The sequence below is a fragment of the Capricornis sumatraensis genome, chromosome X, assembly GCF_032405125.1.
Source record: "Capricornis sumatraensis isolate serow.1 chromosome X, serow.2, whole genome shotgun sequence".
Lineage (NCBI taxonomy): Eukaryota > Metazoa > Chordata > Mammalia > Artiodactyla > Bovidae > Capricornis > Capricornis sumatraensis.
Genome location: NC_091092.1, coordinates 112,022,043 through 112,037,839, shown reverse-complemented (window position 1 = coordinate 112,037,839; position 15,797 = coordinate 112,022,043). Strand labels below are relative to the sequence as shown.

Below are 15,797 nucleotides of genomic sequence, written 5' to 3'. Positions count from 1 at the left end.
CTGAAGTTACTCCTAATATTTTAAGTTTTTAAGTAAATATTTCTTTGTATTTTTTGACTAGCAAGCCTTTACTATTTGATGTGCCTTAGTTTTCAGAATTATATAGACATCAGTTTAAATCCTAGTCCCTCACATGACATCTTATTAGGACTGTAGGCACGTTACTTAAGCTCTCTGAGCTTCAGTTTTCTGTCTCTATAATAAAACCCACCTCCTAAGGTTAGAGTAAATATTGAAATAGCTTACATAAATTGCCTTGCTTTTTGTATTATCACTCACATAAAGGTTTTCTCAAATATTTGTTTAATTCTGTTTATATAGATTATTCCATCTTTTCCAAAGCAACTAACTTTCTTCTTTTGATCTTCTAAAACTCTTTTTCCATTTTTTTAAAAAGAAAGGTAGATGCAAAAATCCTTAACAAAATTCTAGCAATCAGAATCCAACAACACATTAAAAAGATCATACATCATGACCAAGTGGGCTTTATCCCAGGGATGCAAGGATTCTTCAATATCTGCAAGTCAATCAATGTAATACACCACATTAACAAATTGAAAAATAAAAGCCATATGATTATCTCAATAGATGCAGAGAAAGCCTTTGACAAAATTCAGCATCCATTTATGATAAAAACTCTCCAAAAAGCAGGAATAGAAGGAACACACCTCAACATAATAAAAGCTATATATGACAAACCCACGGAAAACATTATCCTCAATGGTGAAAAATTGAAAGCATTTCCCCTAGAGTCAGGAACAAGACAAGGGTGCCCACTTTCACACTACTATGCAACATAGCTTTGGAAGTTTTGGTCACAGCAATCAGGGAGGAAAAAGAAATAAAAGGAATCCAAATTGGAAAAGAAGAAGTAAAACTCTCACTGTTTGCAGATGATATGATCCTCTACATAGAAAACCCTAAAGACTCCACCAGAAAATTACTAGAGCTAATCAATGAATATAGTAAAGTTGCAGGATATAAAATCAACACACAGAAATCCCTTGCATTTTTATACATTAATAATGAGAAAACAGAAAGAGAAATTAAGGAAACAATTCCATTCACCATTGCAACAAAAAAAAATAAAATACTTAGGAATATATCTACCTAAAGAAACAAAAGACCTATATATAGAAAACTATAAAACACTGGTGAAAGAAATCAAAGAGGACACCAATAGATAGAGAAATATACCGTGTTCATGGATCAGAATAATCAATATAGTAAAATGAGTATAATATCCAAAGCAATCTATAGATTCAATGCAATCCCTATCAAGCTACCAATGGTATTTTTCACAGAGCTAGAATAAATAATTTCACAATTTGTATGGAAATACAAAAAACCTTGAATAGCCAAAGCAATCTTGAGAAAGAAGAATGGAACTGGAGGAAACAACCTGCCTGACTTCAGGCTCTACTACAAAGCCACAGTCTTCAAGACAGTATGGTACTGGCACAAAGACAGAAATATAGATCAATGGAAAAATATAGAAAGCCCAGAGATAAATCCACACACCTATTATCTTTGACAAAGGAGGCAAGACTATACAATGGAGAAAAGACAATCTCTTTAACAAGTGGTGCTGGGAAAACTGGTCAACCACTTGTAAAAGAATGAAACTAGAACACTTTCTAACACCAGTCACAAAAATAAACTAAAAATGAATTAAAGATCTAAACGTAAGACCAGAAACTATAAAACTGCTAGAGGAGAACATAGGCAAAACACTCTCCGACATATATCACAGCAGGTTCCTCTATGATCCACCTCCCAGAATATTGGAAATAAAAGCAAAAATAAACAAATGGGACCTAATTAAAATTAAAAGTTTCTACACAACAAAGGAAACTATAAGCAAGGTGAAAATACAGCCTTTAGAATGGGAGAAAATAGTAGCAAATGAAGCAACTGACAAAGAATTAATCTCAAAAATATACAAACAACTCCTGCAGCTCAATTCCAGAAAAATAAATGGCCCAAATAAAAAATGGGCCAAAGAACTAAATCGACATTTCTCCAAAGAAGATATACAGATGGCTAACAAACACAAGAAAAGATGCTCAACATCACTCATTATCAAAGAAATGCAAATCAAAACCCCAATGAGGTACCATTTCACGCCAGTCAGAATGGCTGCAATCCAAAAGTCTACAAGCAATAAATGCTCGAGAGGATGTGGACAAAAGAGAACCCTCTTACACTGTTGGTGGGAATGCAAACTAGTACAGCCACTATGGAGAACAGTGTGGAGATTCCTTAAAAAACTGGAAATAGAACTGCCATACAACCCAGCAATCCCACTGTTGGGCATACACACTGAGGAAACCAGAATTGAAAGAGACACGTGTACCCCAGTGTTCATCACAGTACTGTTTATAATAGCCAGGACATGGAAGCCACCTAGATATCCATCAGCAGATGAATAGATAAGAAGGCTGTGGTACATATATACAATGGAGTATTACTCAGCCATTAAAAAGAATACATTTGAATCATTTCTAATGAGGTGGATGAAACTGGAGCCTATTATACAGAGTGAAGTAAGCCAGAAAGAAAAACACCAATACAGTATACTAACGCATATATATGGAATTTAGAAAGATGGTAACGATAACCCCTATATGCGAGACAGCAAAAGAGACACAGATGTATAGAACAGTCTTTTGGACTCTGTGGGAGAGGGCGAAGGTGGGATGATTTGGGAGAATGGCATTTAAACATGTATAATATCATATGTGAAATGAATCGCCAGTCTAGGCTCAATGCATGATACAGGATGCTTGGGGCTGGTGCACTGGGATGACCCAGAGGGATGGTATGGGGAGGGAGGTGGGAGGGGAGTTCAGGATGGGGAACACATGTACACCTGTGGTGGATTCATGTTGATGTATGGCAAAACCAAGACAATATTTTAAAGTAATTAGCCTCTAATTGAAATATATAAATTTATATATATATATATATAAAGAAAGGTAGTGAAAAAATCACAGTTAGTAAAGAAAGTGAAGTGGCTCAGTTGTGTTCCACTCTGCAGCCCCACGGACTGTAACCTGCAGGTTCCTCCACCCATGGGATTTTCCAGGCAAGAATACTGGAGTGGGTTGCCATTTCCTTCTCCAGGTGATCTTCCCGACACAGAGGTGGAACCTGGGTCTCTGGTGCTGCAGGCAGACTCTTTACCATCTGAGCAAGAGATTATTAAATACTTTAAATGTTTCCCCCTAAGCATTCAAACAACCTGATCAGATTATAATTAAAACAAGAGATAACATTCACTGAGCTCTTACTATGTTTGGGATCTAAGTGCTCTTCATGCAATACCTCAATTAATTCCCTTAACCTTGAAGTAGACAGAAATAATCTTATTTTATAGAGGAGAAAACTGAGATCAGATAGTTTACTGAGACTAGTTGTTTGTTTAGGGTCACAAAGGTAGTAAGTGGCCAGCCCAGGCAGCTTGCCCTTAATACCTGGATGTGCTATTGCCATAGATCACGGGTCCCTAACCTCCAGAACCTAATGTCTGATCATCTGAGGTGGAGCTGAGGTAATAATTATAGAAATAGAGAGTGCAATAAATTTAACGCCCTTGAATCATCCAGAAACCATCCCACCCAACAATGTCTGTGGAAAAACTGTCTTCCACGAAACTGGTCCCTAGTACCACATAGATTGGGGACCACTGCCATAGATCTTTAAAATGGCAATGGTGGGGGTTATGGAAGGAGAAGCATAAAAGCAAAGTTCTCAAATACAAATGTCAGATAAACCATGTCCATCGATATTATTTGAGGAATAAACAGAACAGTAAAAGAGCAGTTCTTTTTTCCCATATCCTCCTCATTGTTATGAGAGGTACTATGGTACCAAGATTTGCAGTAGTAACAGATATGCACAAGAGTTTTGCATAATTCAGAAACTTCCAAGGGAGCAATTTTAGATCCTTCTTATCCGTTTTTTGTCCCCTGACCTAGCGCTTCTGCAGAAGAAAATGACCAGGAATGGTTGACACATTCAGCAACCAAAGGAGTCATGGAAAATGAGCAGTTTGAACATCAGACAGAGCGAGGGGAATTTTTCACCTGACTGCTTTTAGAATGAAATTTACACTTTCACCTTGATTATTACAACATGATTTCCATCAATATAATCACCTGAAAACAACAGATACCATGGAAACAGTTTTATAGAGTGAAACATGCCTGGTATTATGCAGACGCAATTACTTGAGATTTTAGCATGGGTATTACCAGGAGAGAAGAATTGCTTTTTACTGGACTTTTCTCCTGACAGAATGTAATAACTATGTATAGATTTTCCCAACTGTTCAAAGTTATGAACTGGGATTTACCAAGGAGGGACTCATGTTTCAATATAGTATTATATACTTATTGAATATTTTTCTTTATTTAGCTGATTCCTTTTTAAGTATTTCTAGAAGCTTCAGGGCAATAAAAAGGGAATAGTGAAATATTCAAATAAGAAAATACACTTTTATGAGCTAGTATTTTATTTCTACGCATTCCCTGAAAACCAAATCTATACCAAGAAAAATTCTATTTTGTACATGATTGAAACTTTATGAGTATTGAATTTCCATCCCACTTTATTGATTTCAGATGGAGAGATAAACTGAAGTACAGCAAGGCTGCAAATGACATTGTTTAGATAAACATATCTTGTCAGAATTATCCTGGTACCAGCAATAGAGGCTCCAGGAATATTTAGAACTAAGATTCCGGTTTAGGCTCTTAATAAGCAACATGACAAGTCTCAACAGGCACTTGCTTTTAAGAAAATGCTTTATTGGACCATATGGGTTGGAATCTTTCCACTCTGCTGAAAATATTCAAAAAGGTATTCATTTCTAAAAGACAAAAGCTAAGAAAAGCAGAACTATTCAAATCACTGGATATTAGCAGAGATACACAAACCTGCCCTCTGGTCACTCAGTGCTAATCTACATCATGAAAAAGCATTAATACAAGATCTAAAAAAGATTGCAAGGGATAATGGAAACTGTTTAGACAAAGCTGAATGGATACTATAAAATAGATTAGTGTTATTTTCCTCTTAGGGAGAAAAATGAAGTTATTTTTCATTAGGAAAATAACAAATGACTTTCTATATAGTGTGTTCAGATTTTCATAAACATCTTAGCCAAATTTCCATATTTCTCAGGCAAGAAACAGAGTACTTAACTGTGTAGTGGGGATTCAGTCTCATAACTCATTCATTAAGATTCACTCTTTTGGGCCTGTGTGTCTCAGCCTGGTGAGGGAAGCCTTATGGTTCCACTATGAGGGAGGAACACTCTGTCAGTTGGACAGCTATCTATGTTGGTCATTACAAGGCAATTTTGCTTTTGTATGGCTGGTTATAGAAATGATATCCTATACATTACACATAATTATAGAACTTAAGCACATTCTTCCTATCCAAACTAGCTGTGAAAGAGACTGACTAGTTTCTTTCCAAATTAATTGCTCTTTTTCCTGGACTCAACGTTGGATAATATTTTCCAGTTTCCCTTGCAGTTAGATGTGGCCCTGTGACAAATTCCAGCCAACAGATTATGAAGAAAATAATGTGTACGACTTCCAGGCATGGCTCATAGTAAATGCCAGTGGTCAATACTGGTTCCTCACCTGCCCGATTAAATGCATAACACTTTGATGTTCTATGTTAGAAGGGGCTTGGGTCCCTGAATGACTTCATTATGGGCTGCTTACTGTGGAATATACCAGAATAAAAAAGTCAACTTCTACTGTTCTAAGCTACTAAGATTTACTTTACTTGCTGTAGTGGCTGCTGCTCCTGGTTAGTCCCTAAGCCATGTCCAACTCTTTGTAACCCCATGGATGGTAGCCCACCAGGCTCCTCTGTCCACAGGATTTCCCAGGCAAGAATACTGGAGTGGGTAGTCATTTCCTTCTCCAGGTGATCTTTCTGACCCAGGGATAGAACCCCCATCACCTGCTTGGCAGGCGGATTCCTTACTGTTGAGCCACCTGGGGAGCCCGTTGTAGTGGCTACTGGCACCTAATAATACATCAGCATATATCCAAATACATTGCTTGATCAACAATAAAGAGTTAAAATTTTAAAATCAAGAGTCTATTTTAATTAATATTCACTACAACTCAAAGAGGAAATGTCTTCAGAAAGTGAATCTAAACATCCATAATTGCAGATTGAAATAGTCTTTAGTCCTAGTCCTAGTGATTAAAGTCATTAACAAAAACAACAAAACAAGATGAGAAGTGGTAAACATTTTAAAAGGAACACACTTATAAGCCAGAAAAAGACATTTGCAAATTCCAAGATCTGCTCTTTGCTTGTTTTGTTAGCATGAACAATTTGATTAATCATTCTCTGAAACCGTTTCCTCATCTATAAAATGGGGATTATGAAATTTAGCCAACAGGATTTTGTAAAGATTTTACACATACGCATACACATCTCACATACTGCCTGATACATGGGAGGTATTCAACAAAATAATAGCTATTAATACTATTTACCTAATAAATGCAAGCATGAGTAGTATTTTCTGAATATTAAATGTTTCTTTCAAAATATTAACCAGAACTTTTGATTCTCTTTACTCTTTCCCTTCCCCCAACACACTGGCAGCCAAACACTCTGCTTTCTACTTCCTCAGGAAAGTGTTGACACAACAGAATGTATATTATGAAGAGATAGACTCTTGGTTTTTAAGTTTCAAAAGCCTAGGCCTGGTGTAAGACAAAGCTTTGGAAGGAAAAAAAAGAATGATTAAACAAAGGTGTTTTTTTTTTTTTTCCCCCTCCTCCTGCACTAGAAAACACTCCTCCAGATGTGGGGAGGGACATAAGGGGACATTGCAGGGGAAGTAAGAAAATTTAGTATCAGTATGTATCCCTGGAAGGAAGAGACGGGGAAGGAAGGGCAGAAACCCAGGGAGATCCAAGAGACTTTGTTAGCTGAGGTGACCTCAGCCTTATTTCTAAGAAGAGCCTTTGAGAAAAATATGATGGAGAGCAGTTTTCCTTACTCTGTCTCCTCCCTAGCCCTCTCTCTGACCCCATGCACAGTCACTCTGAAGCATCCTGTGTAAAGAGAGTATGTGCAATGTCTAGTCAGGTAGACCTTAAAGAACCTCTCCAAGTTCCCACTACCTCCCCTGCAGTGTGGCATGAGGAATGGTACAAAGATCTCTGATATTACACAATGTGGGCAAACAAGCAGCAGAGAGACATGCAGATCTGAAAGTGCCACTGCAGACAGGAAAGAAAAAAACGGTCCTGGAAGAAACCGCCTGCTTGAACCAACAACCAAGGATATGACGGAGAGAATGGCATCTCCATGGATGCCAGCCCAGATACATGACAACTGAGGAGGAGGGGGTGTTCTGCCACACCCATGCTCGCCACTCCATGCTTTGCAACGACATAAATCTGGATTGATGAATTTTATCTTTTATCTATTTCCTGGAATTACATTCGGTTATTGAAAGATAACATTATGAACTGAAAAACCTTAGTTACAATAGTCTCAATATTTTTATAAACATAATGGAGGTGTATGAACTTAAGTCGTCATAGAAGCTTTTCATACATCTTTCCCTAAGTTTCATGTGCCTGTTAAAAGAAAGACTTACTTCGATCAGTAATGATGGTCCTGGCCTCTTGATTGCTGGTCTTGTTTTTCAAATTCTGGGCAGCAGTAATGAGTTCTTCCAACTGGGGGCGCCTCTGCTCCAAGTCCTGCAGTGTTGCCTGAAGGAACAAATGGAACAATCCTGAGTTCCTCCAGCACTGCGCATTCCTTTTATGGGTAATTTTCAAAAACCAACCAAGGCACTTTTAGAAATAAAACAAGATGTTATTAGATATAAATCTCTAATGTGTTAGGCTTTACAGAGAGCAATTTAACAAGAAATGTGTTTCATTTTTCGATACCAAAAATATTTCAAGTGAAAATCTTGATTATGGGTTTGCTTCACTAGTTAAGAGCTTAGATGGAGTCATTTCAGTGTTCCTGGGTTTACGTACACCAATATATGAGTGCCATGAGAAACCAATGTAATTCTGAATTATGAAAATATATTTAAGACACTGATGGCTATTTATACTTGTAATCTCATGCTGTGCAGTGTCAAAATTGAGGTATATATTTTAGAAACAGAAAAGACAGAGAAGTGATTTAAGAGAGAGAACTTATTTAACTTCTTTGTGCTTAAAATTTCTCACCTATAAAATGAGAAGATGATGTAGATGAGCTAAATTAATCTTTTCCCAAAATTGACTCTAGTAAGATTCAACTGATTCCTTTGCCTCACTTTAGAGTGAATGGGCTCTAAGGAGGGCTGCGAATCAACCTTTTAAACAAATTTTCTAATGCTCATCATCAGGCAAGCTTAGAAAGCATCAGACTAGAAGTTAGTATTTGTATTTTGTATTAAAACTGACTTTAATACTGCTTTTACAAAAGTACCAAAGAGAATGGAGCCAACTATATATATATATATATGGGCTTCTCTTATGGCCCAGCTGGTAAAGAATCCGCCTGCAATGTGGGAGACCTGTGTTCGATCCCTGGGTTGGGAAGATTCCCTGGAGAAGGGAAAGGCTACCCACTCCAGTATTCTGGCCTGGAGAATTCCATGGACTGTATAGTTCATGGGGTCTCAGAGAGTCAGAAATGACTAAGCAACTTTCACTTTCATATATATATATATGTTGGGCTGCACCCCATAGACCCACAAAACCTGCACTTGCTCAACTTCATGACTGAAAAAAGAGCCCAGACTCAGCGACAGAGACACCAGTGGTCTAATGGATGGGGGAGCTTACATGTCTGAAGCAAGGTCCTGGGGTGACACCCCACCATGTATAGCAGAAGGTGGGTAGCAAGTGAGGGTAATCTGCATTGGGGGAAGGGAGGAGGGATGGCTAGTTACAGCAGAAATGATATCAGATGGGCTCATTAGTTATCAGGGAGACCAGTAGAGGGCACGCCCCTCATTGCGTCTTTGATAAACACAATCATCAGTCAGGGCCCACACCAGGTACTGTACATAAGAGTCAGTCATGTGCAGAGGGTAGAAGTGATGCAGGCACTGGTCAGTCAGGGACATACAGAGAGCAAGGGAACAGCCATCTTGAGTAGCCTGACCATACAATATATACTTTATAGGTAGCAATGTTCTCCTTCCCTCAAGTGTCCATTTATTGCCTCTGTCATCTATTCTCTCTACACGAAAGGTCAAAACTCCACTGATATTTTCAAAGAAGTTTGGGAAAAGTAAGGTATCTCCTTTGTCCTTGTACTAAAACTGAATACATTTTATTGGTTTGCATTACTTTAAAACTGCTATGTGACAGATGTTTTACACATGTTTCCTCATTTTTATTCTCTGAATAACCACACTAAAAAACTAAGCCAGAAGTCTTCATGGTTTTAAATCTTATGCTCTTTCTACTACCACATGAGGCCAATGAAAGTCAAGAGGTGAAATGTGGTAGATGGTAAAGTTCATGGAAATTAGTTATCTACTATGCCCTTTGACTGGTGCTGATTTTCTAAAGACTTTTGTATTTAGAAAGGCCAAGTTTTGATCATTCTGAATGTTTCTCTTGTGAAGGGGTAGGAAATAGGCCTGTGATTTGAGCTCAGTTGCTTTTAGTGCTATTAAAATAATAGGAAGAACTTACCCAAACATTGCCCATCTATTTTGAGCATTTTCCCCTCTCTGTATTGAAAAATTGAAGGGGTTAACTTTTAACAAATTTTCCACATTTGTAAGCTGTGATTGCTCAGAAGAAAAATCCAATTTTCAGGTTTCTAACTTTTATCGTTTCTTTACACAAAAGTGTGTTTGAAATATGGAACAAATTGCCAAAGACAGCTATTGAAGTAAGTGGCATAAGTCAGTTGGAGAGTCCTGAACAAATTCTAAAGTAGGAACCATATAGTCACAGACAGATTTTTACGAAAGATATTTTCCAGGATTAGAATGTTACACTCTGGTCATCTGTGACATAGTAAGCCGAAAAGTTACTTTGGAATTCCAAACTCTTAAGTGTATAATACATTCAATAATAGATTTTTGAAAAATAGACTTACCCAGAACCCATAAATTCAAATCTTCCCCTCTAAATGCCTGGAGCTAGCAAAGTACATACATTCATTTATTTACTGACTCATTCTTTCATTTTATAAATATCAAGTGCTAGGCACTGTTTCAGGTCTTACAGACATAGTAGTAAATAAACTCATTAGGCATGATTTATGCAATTTAAGTAAAAATTTGTGTTTTATGACACTTGAAAATTTTTATATAGCAAAGATGATCTTTATTGTCATTTTCCTTTGATTTCATATTAACCCATCCTCAAACAACAAGGCCATTCTTTGCATCTAAATTATGGATACATAACCCCAAGGATGGTTATGATTTTTCCCTTCTTTTAGGATTACAAAGTTCCTTTAAGAAGTCTGTTGTAGAAGTAACTTGATCAACTCTAATCTGAACCTTACCAGGCTCTAAATTAAACCTGACCACAATGAACAGCTTTTACTGATGAAATTAGCAAGCATGTCAATTTAGACTTAAAACAAGCCATTTTCCTCTCTAATGAACAAAATAGGTCTCAGGGTATTGTGAAACCTGTTCTCTAGTTGGGTGATTCTCTAATTCTGCTGACAGACACATACTTTGTAAGCACCTGAGAAGATTATTAATGACATCCTTTGAAGCAGCCTCCTTAAAAATCCAAGGAGATTCAAGACTGCAATAAAACCATGCCTTTCTAAAATATTTCAAAACAAAATTATAGCTCTATCCCACTTTCTGGTCAACATGGACAAATGTCCATTTCAAAAAAGAAACTGTACAATAGTAATAATGTGTGAATATATATTATATATATGGGATTCATGAGATGCTAATAGGAAAGATTGGAGGCAGGAGGAGAAGGGGATGACAGAGGATTAGATGGTTGGATGGCATCACTGACATGATGGACATGAGTTTGAGTAGACTCCAGGAGCTGGTGATGGACAGGGAAGCCTGGTGTGCTGTAGTCCATGGGGTCGCAAAGAGTCGGACATGACTGACTGAACTGAACTGAATACACTAATTAAACAGTGGTTTCACAGTAGAGCAGAATAGGACTTTTCTTTCCAAAACTAAAGGGAAGGACTTGAATATGACATTCATTTAACATTGTTTTTTGTTAAGATAGTATACAACATTGTATACAACAGTGACTGAAAGATCTTCATGCTAAAAAACAGGACACATCCACGCAATGGTAGGAACAACTATTTCTTCTTTTCATTTGGTTTTCTTTTGAGTGTACTCTATTTGCTATCACAATTTCTTTGACTTGACAACTTAGTTTCATAATCCTATAAATTCTCAAATACAATGACCTTCATCTGAGATACCCACAGATGAGAGAACACTTTGGGTCTAATCATTACTCATACTACCCACTTCCAAAATATCCATCTACAAAATTCCATTTTCTACCCCCAATCTGGTAGCAGATGGTACTCTCTTTCTCCTCTAATCTTCATCCTCATTTGACCTCCAGTTGTATTCCATTGTTCAAATGTTTTATTCTGGGTTTAGTGGTCTATATTTGTCATACCAAACCAGTAGAATGCTAATTATGCTTATTTTTCTTATATGAACACAGATACTTATAACTTAAGTGAATAAAACTAAAACTATGGCATGCTTAGCAGTACCTAAGCATGATAATTGAGCACATCTACATGGATCTATCATTCGGGAAGAAACAAGCACAAAGGAAGAAAGGAATCAATGCTATTTCTAAGGAGTCATAAGCCAGCTACTGGGCTTTGCTAAAAACAGCTTACCCCTTGGAGATGAGAATTCATCATGGATTCCACTAGCTGAGCAAAGATGGAGAAAAAAAAAAAAGATCTTCAAATACAAAGTGAATCAGAAGTCGTTAATCCTACTAAGTCTCCCCAGGGTTGAGAGAAGTGGTTATAAATAGCAATCCTATGAAAAAGCAGCTAAACAATGGAGCCATGCATACCAAAAGTAGGTCATTTTAGACTCTTAGAAAGAATTACACTTTGTAATGTAATTTGTTAAAATGAAATTCTACCTAAATAATACTCCAATAGAAAACTCTATATGTGTAGTTGAATATTTAGTATTTATATGTCTAAGCAAAGACCTTAACTAGAAACTTGTTATATTTTTAGTATTTTTCTACAAAAATCAACAATCTTCCCATAGTTAAACTTAGAACAAAGGCCTATGGTGATTTTCAGTTGTTGCCATTTTCAGGAAATAAGCATGAATCCAACTTACATATTATGTAAAAATGGAGACCTTAGACTCTTATTTACAACTTAAAAAATTAACATTAAAGATTGACAAGGTGAGAGAGTTTATAGAATTACCTTATGTCTGGAAGAAAATCAGCATTTAAGTCAGGTGGGTTCTAAACTGTAGTCTTTCTAGTAACCGAAAAAGATTTACCTGTGAGGATGCTAATCATCTGTCTAGCTTTCAACTGCCTCACTGAGCACCTTAATCCAGGCTTCTATTCTTGCATTCGGCTGCCTCTGCAAATAGATGGGCCAAATTCAAAGTTGTCTTTATTGTCCTCCACTTCCTCACTTCTCATGTGCATTGTAGACTGACTTGGATATTTTCCTGCTGGGCAGAACTTCCCTACTTCTCTGAATGTTCTACCAGCATCTCAGTTGGTCACTTCTTCATAAGCACCTTCTAACTGGTTAGCCTTTTGTCCTTCATTCACTCAATAAGTACCTTTTAAAAAGCATTTTTCTTTTATATAGGCTTCCTGTGTATGGCTCAGCTGGTAAAGAATCCGCCTGCAATGTGGGAGATCTGGGTTTGATCCCTAGGTTAGGAAGATCCCCTGGAGAAGGGAAAGGCTACCCACTCCAGTATTCTGGCCTGGAGAATTCCATGGACTGTATAGTCCATGGGGTCACAAAGAGTCAGACATGACTGAGTGACTTCCAATTTCACTTCACTTTACTTTTATGTAATCTGAAACTTATGGAAAATTCATAAGAATGGTCCAAGAATTCACATGTACCCTTTACCCAGATTCACTGTTAATATTTTGTCACATTTTATCATTTATCATTCTAATATTACATATATATATAGTATCTGTGTATGTAATATTATATTTGTTTTCAGAACCATTTGAGAATAATCTGTAGATAGAATGTCTTTTTGATATTTCAGTGTTCGTTTTTAAGAAAAACAAGTGCATTCTCTGATATAATCTCAGCTTAATTTCTAATTCAGGAAATTTCATGGAGAAGGTAATGGCACCCCTCTCCAGTACTCTTGCCTGGGAAATCCCATGGATGGAGGAACCTGGTAGGCTGCAGTCCACGGGGTCGCAAAGAGTCGGACACGACTGAGTGACTTCACTTTCACTTTTCACTTTCATGCATTGGAGAAGGAAATGGCAACCCACTCCAGTGTTCTTGCCTGGAGAATCCCAGGGACAGAGGAGCCTTGTGGGCTGCCATCTATGGGGTCACACAGAATCGGACACAACTGAAGCGACTTAGCAGCAGCAGCAGCAATGTGGCTTTAGTACTATAACCTAATCTATGTTCTTTATTCATAATATCAAGATTGCTCCTTTAATTGCCTTTCATTTACTGGTCCAACCTCATGTATCTCTTTAGTCACCTTTAATCTGAAATAATTCATTGCCTTTCTTTGAATTTCTTATCACTGACTGTTTTGAAGAACATGAGCCAGGCATTTTGTAGAATGTACTCCAATTTGGGTTTCAGTGAACATTTTTAAGTATTTATGTTATGCCAGTCATTGAGCTAGTCATAAGGATATAGCAGTGAAGGAGGAAAACTTATTATTCTCAAGTGAAAAATGAACTAGTAGTGAGGACAGGCAGTAAACAAGCAATTATAATAAACTGAGGGAGTATTATGATAGGAAAGGCACAAGAAGTTATCAAAGCATACAGCAGAGATATCTAACCAAATTTAGGGTATCAAAGGGAGTGTTCTAAAAGAAGTAGGGCTCACTTGGTCCTTGGGGCTTATTTGTCTAAATTATACAATTTTTTGGTGTGTAAATTTTAAGCTCTATATTTCAGGTTTTTTTCAGCTTTATTTGGGTATATTTGACAAATAGAAAATATATATAGAAGTATAAAATTTGTTGTGATATATGTATACATTGTGAAATGATCACCACGATCAAACTAGTTAACATATCCACCATCTCACATACTTACCTTTTGTGTGCCTGTGCGTGATGAAAGCACCTAAGATCTACTCTCAGCAAATTTCAAGTATACATTATTAGTATTTCTATGCTTTACATTATATCTCTAAAACTTATTCATCTTATAACTGGAAGTTTGTAGCCTATGGCCAATATCATCCCACTTCCTTTACCCTCAGCCCATGACAACCATCATTCTACTGTTTCTCAGAGTCCCATTGCTTTTAGATTTCACATATAAGTAAGACTTCATAGTATTTGCTGTTCTATATCTGGCTTATTTCACTTAGTGTAATGCCTTCTAAGTTCATCTATGTTATCAAAAATGGCAGAATTTCCCCCTTCTTAAGTATTAATAATATCCAATGTAAATATACCTATACCACAATTTCTTTATCCACTCATCTACTGATGGACATTTGAAGTGTTTCCATATCTTGGCCATTGTGAATAATGCTGCAGTGAATAAGGGAGTGCAGATATCTCTTTGGGATCCTGACTCCATTTCCTTTAGATATAAACCCAGAAGTGAGATTGCTGGATCACACGGTATTTCTGCTTTTAGTCTTTTGAGAAACCTCCTTACCAACAGTGTACGGAGGTTCCCTTTTCTCCATAGCCTCATGAACAGTTGTAATCTCTTGTCTTTTTGATAATAGCCATTCTAACAGGTGTGCGGTAATTTTCACTGTGATTTTGATTTGTATTTCCCTGATGATGAGTGATGTTGAGTACTTCTCATAGGGCTGTTGGTCATTTGGATGTCTTCTGTGGAAAAATGTTTATTCAGGTCCTCTGCCCAATTTTAAATCTGATAATTATTACTATTACTATTTTTACTACTGAGTTGTATGATTTCCTTATATATTTTGTTTTTTATATAAATTTATTTATTTTAATTGGAGGTTAATTACTTTACAATATTGTATTGGTTTTGCCATACATCAACATGTATCCGCCACAGGTATACACGTGTTCCCCATCATGAACCCCCCTCCCTTAACTCCTTATCAAATACATCGTTTGCAAATACTTTCTCTCATTCCAAAAGCTGTCTTCTCATTCTGTTGATTTTTTTTCCCTTTTCTGTGCACAACCATTTTTGTTTGATGCAATCCCACTAGTCTATTTAGACTTTTGTTGCCTGTGATTTTGGCATCAAGTCCAAAAAATAGTTGTCCTGGCTAATGTCAAGATTTCTTCTGGTTTTCTTCTAATATTTCATGCTTTCAGGTCTTTAAGGGCCATTGCTGCTAATACCCACTGTGGTGGCCAGAAGAATGTGCAAGCCTTTTATGACCAGGACCCAAGTGACTGAGGACTTCAGCTGCTGGATTTAGAAATCCATCACTACGTTGGAGAGAAGAAGCCAAGCCTCCCATGAACTGCTCCCCACCAAGGACTGAATGTAATGGAGATACTAAAGCAGAGCCTTTCTTAGGAGGCCTGGGGCTCCTCTGGCTGACTCAAGCTCAATGTCTCCCAGACAGCTTTGCTGACCCTTCCTCAGGTTGCA

At 37.1% G+C, this 15,797-nt stretch overlaps 1 protein-coding gene across 1 annotated transcript in view; it reads right to left on the bottom strand.

Annotated features, from left to right (window-relative positions):
- The window catches only part of DMD (dystrophin), a 1,795,368-nt gene that overhangs the window by 648,758 nt on the left and 1,130,813 nt on the right, over positions 1-15,797 (bottom strand). The window contains exon 47 of the mRNA XM_068961890.1: positions 7,649-7,766. Coding sequence (XP_068817991.1) covers positions 7,649-7,766 — 118 coding nt within the window. The remainder of the gene's footprint in view (positions 1-7,648; positions 7,767-15,797) is intronic.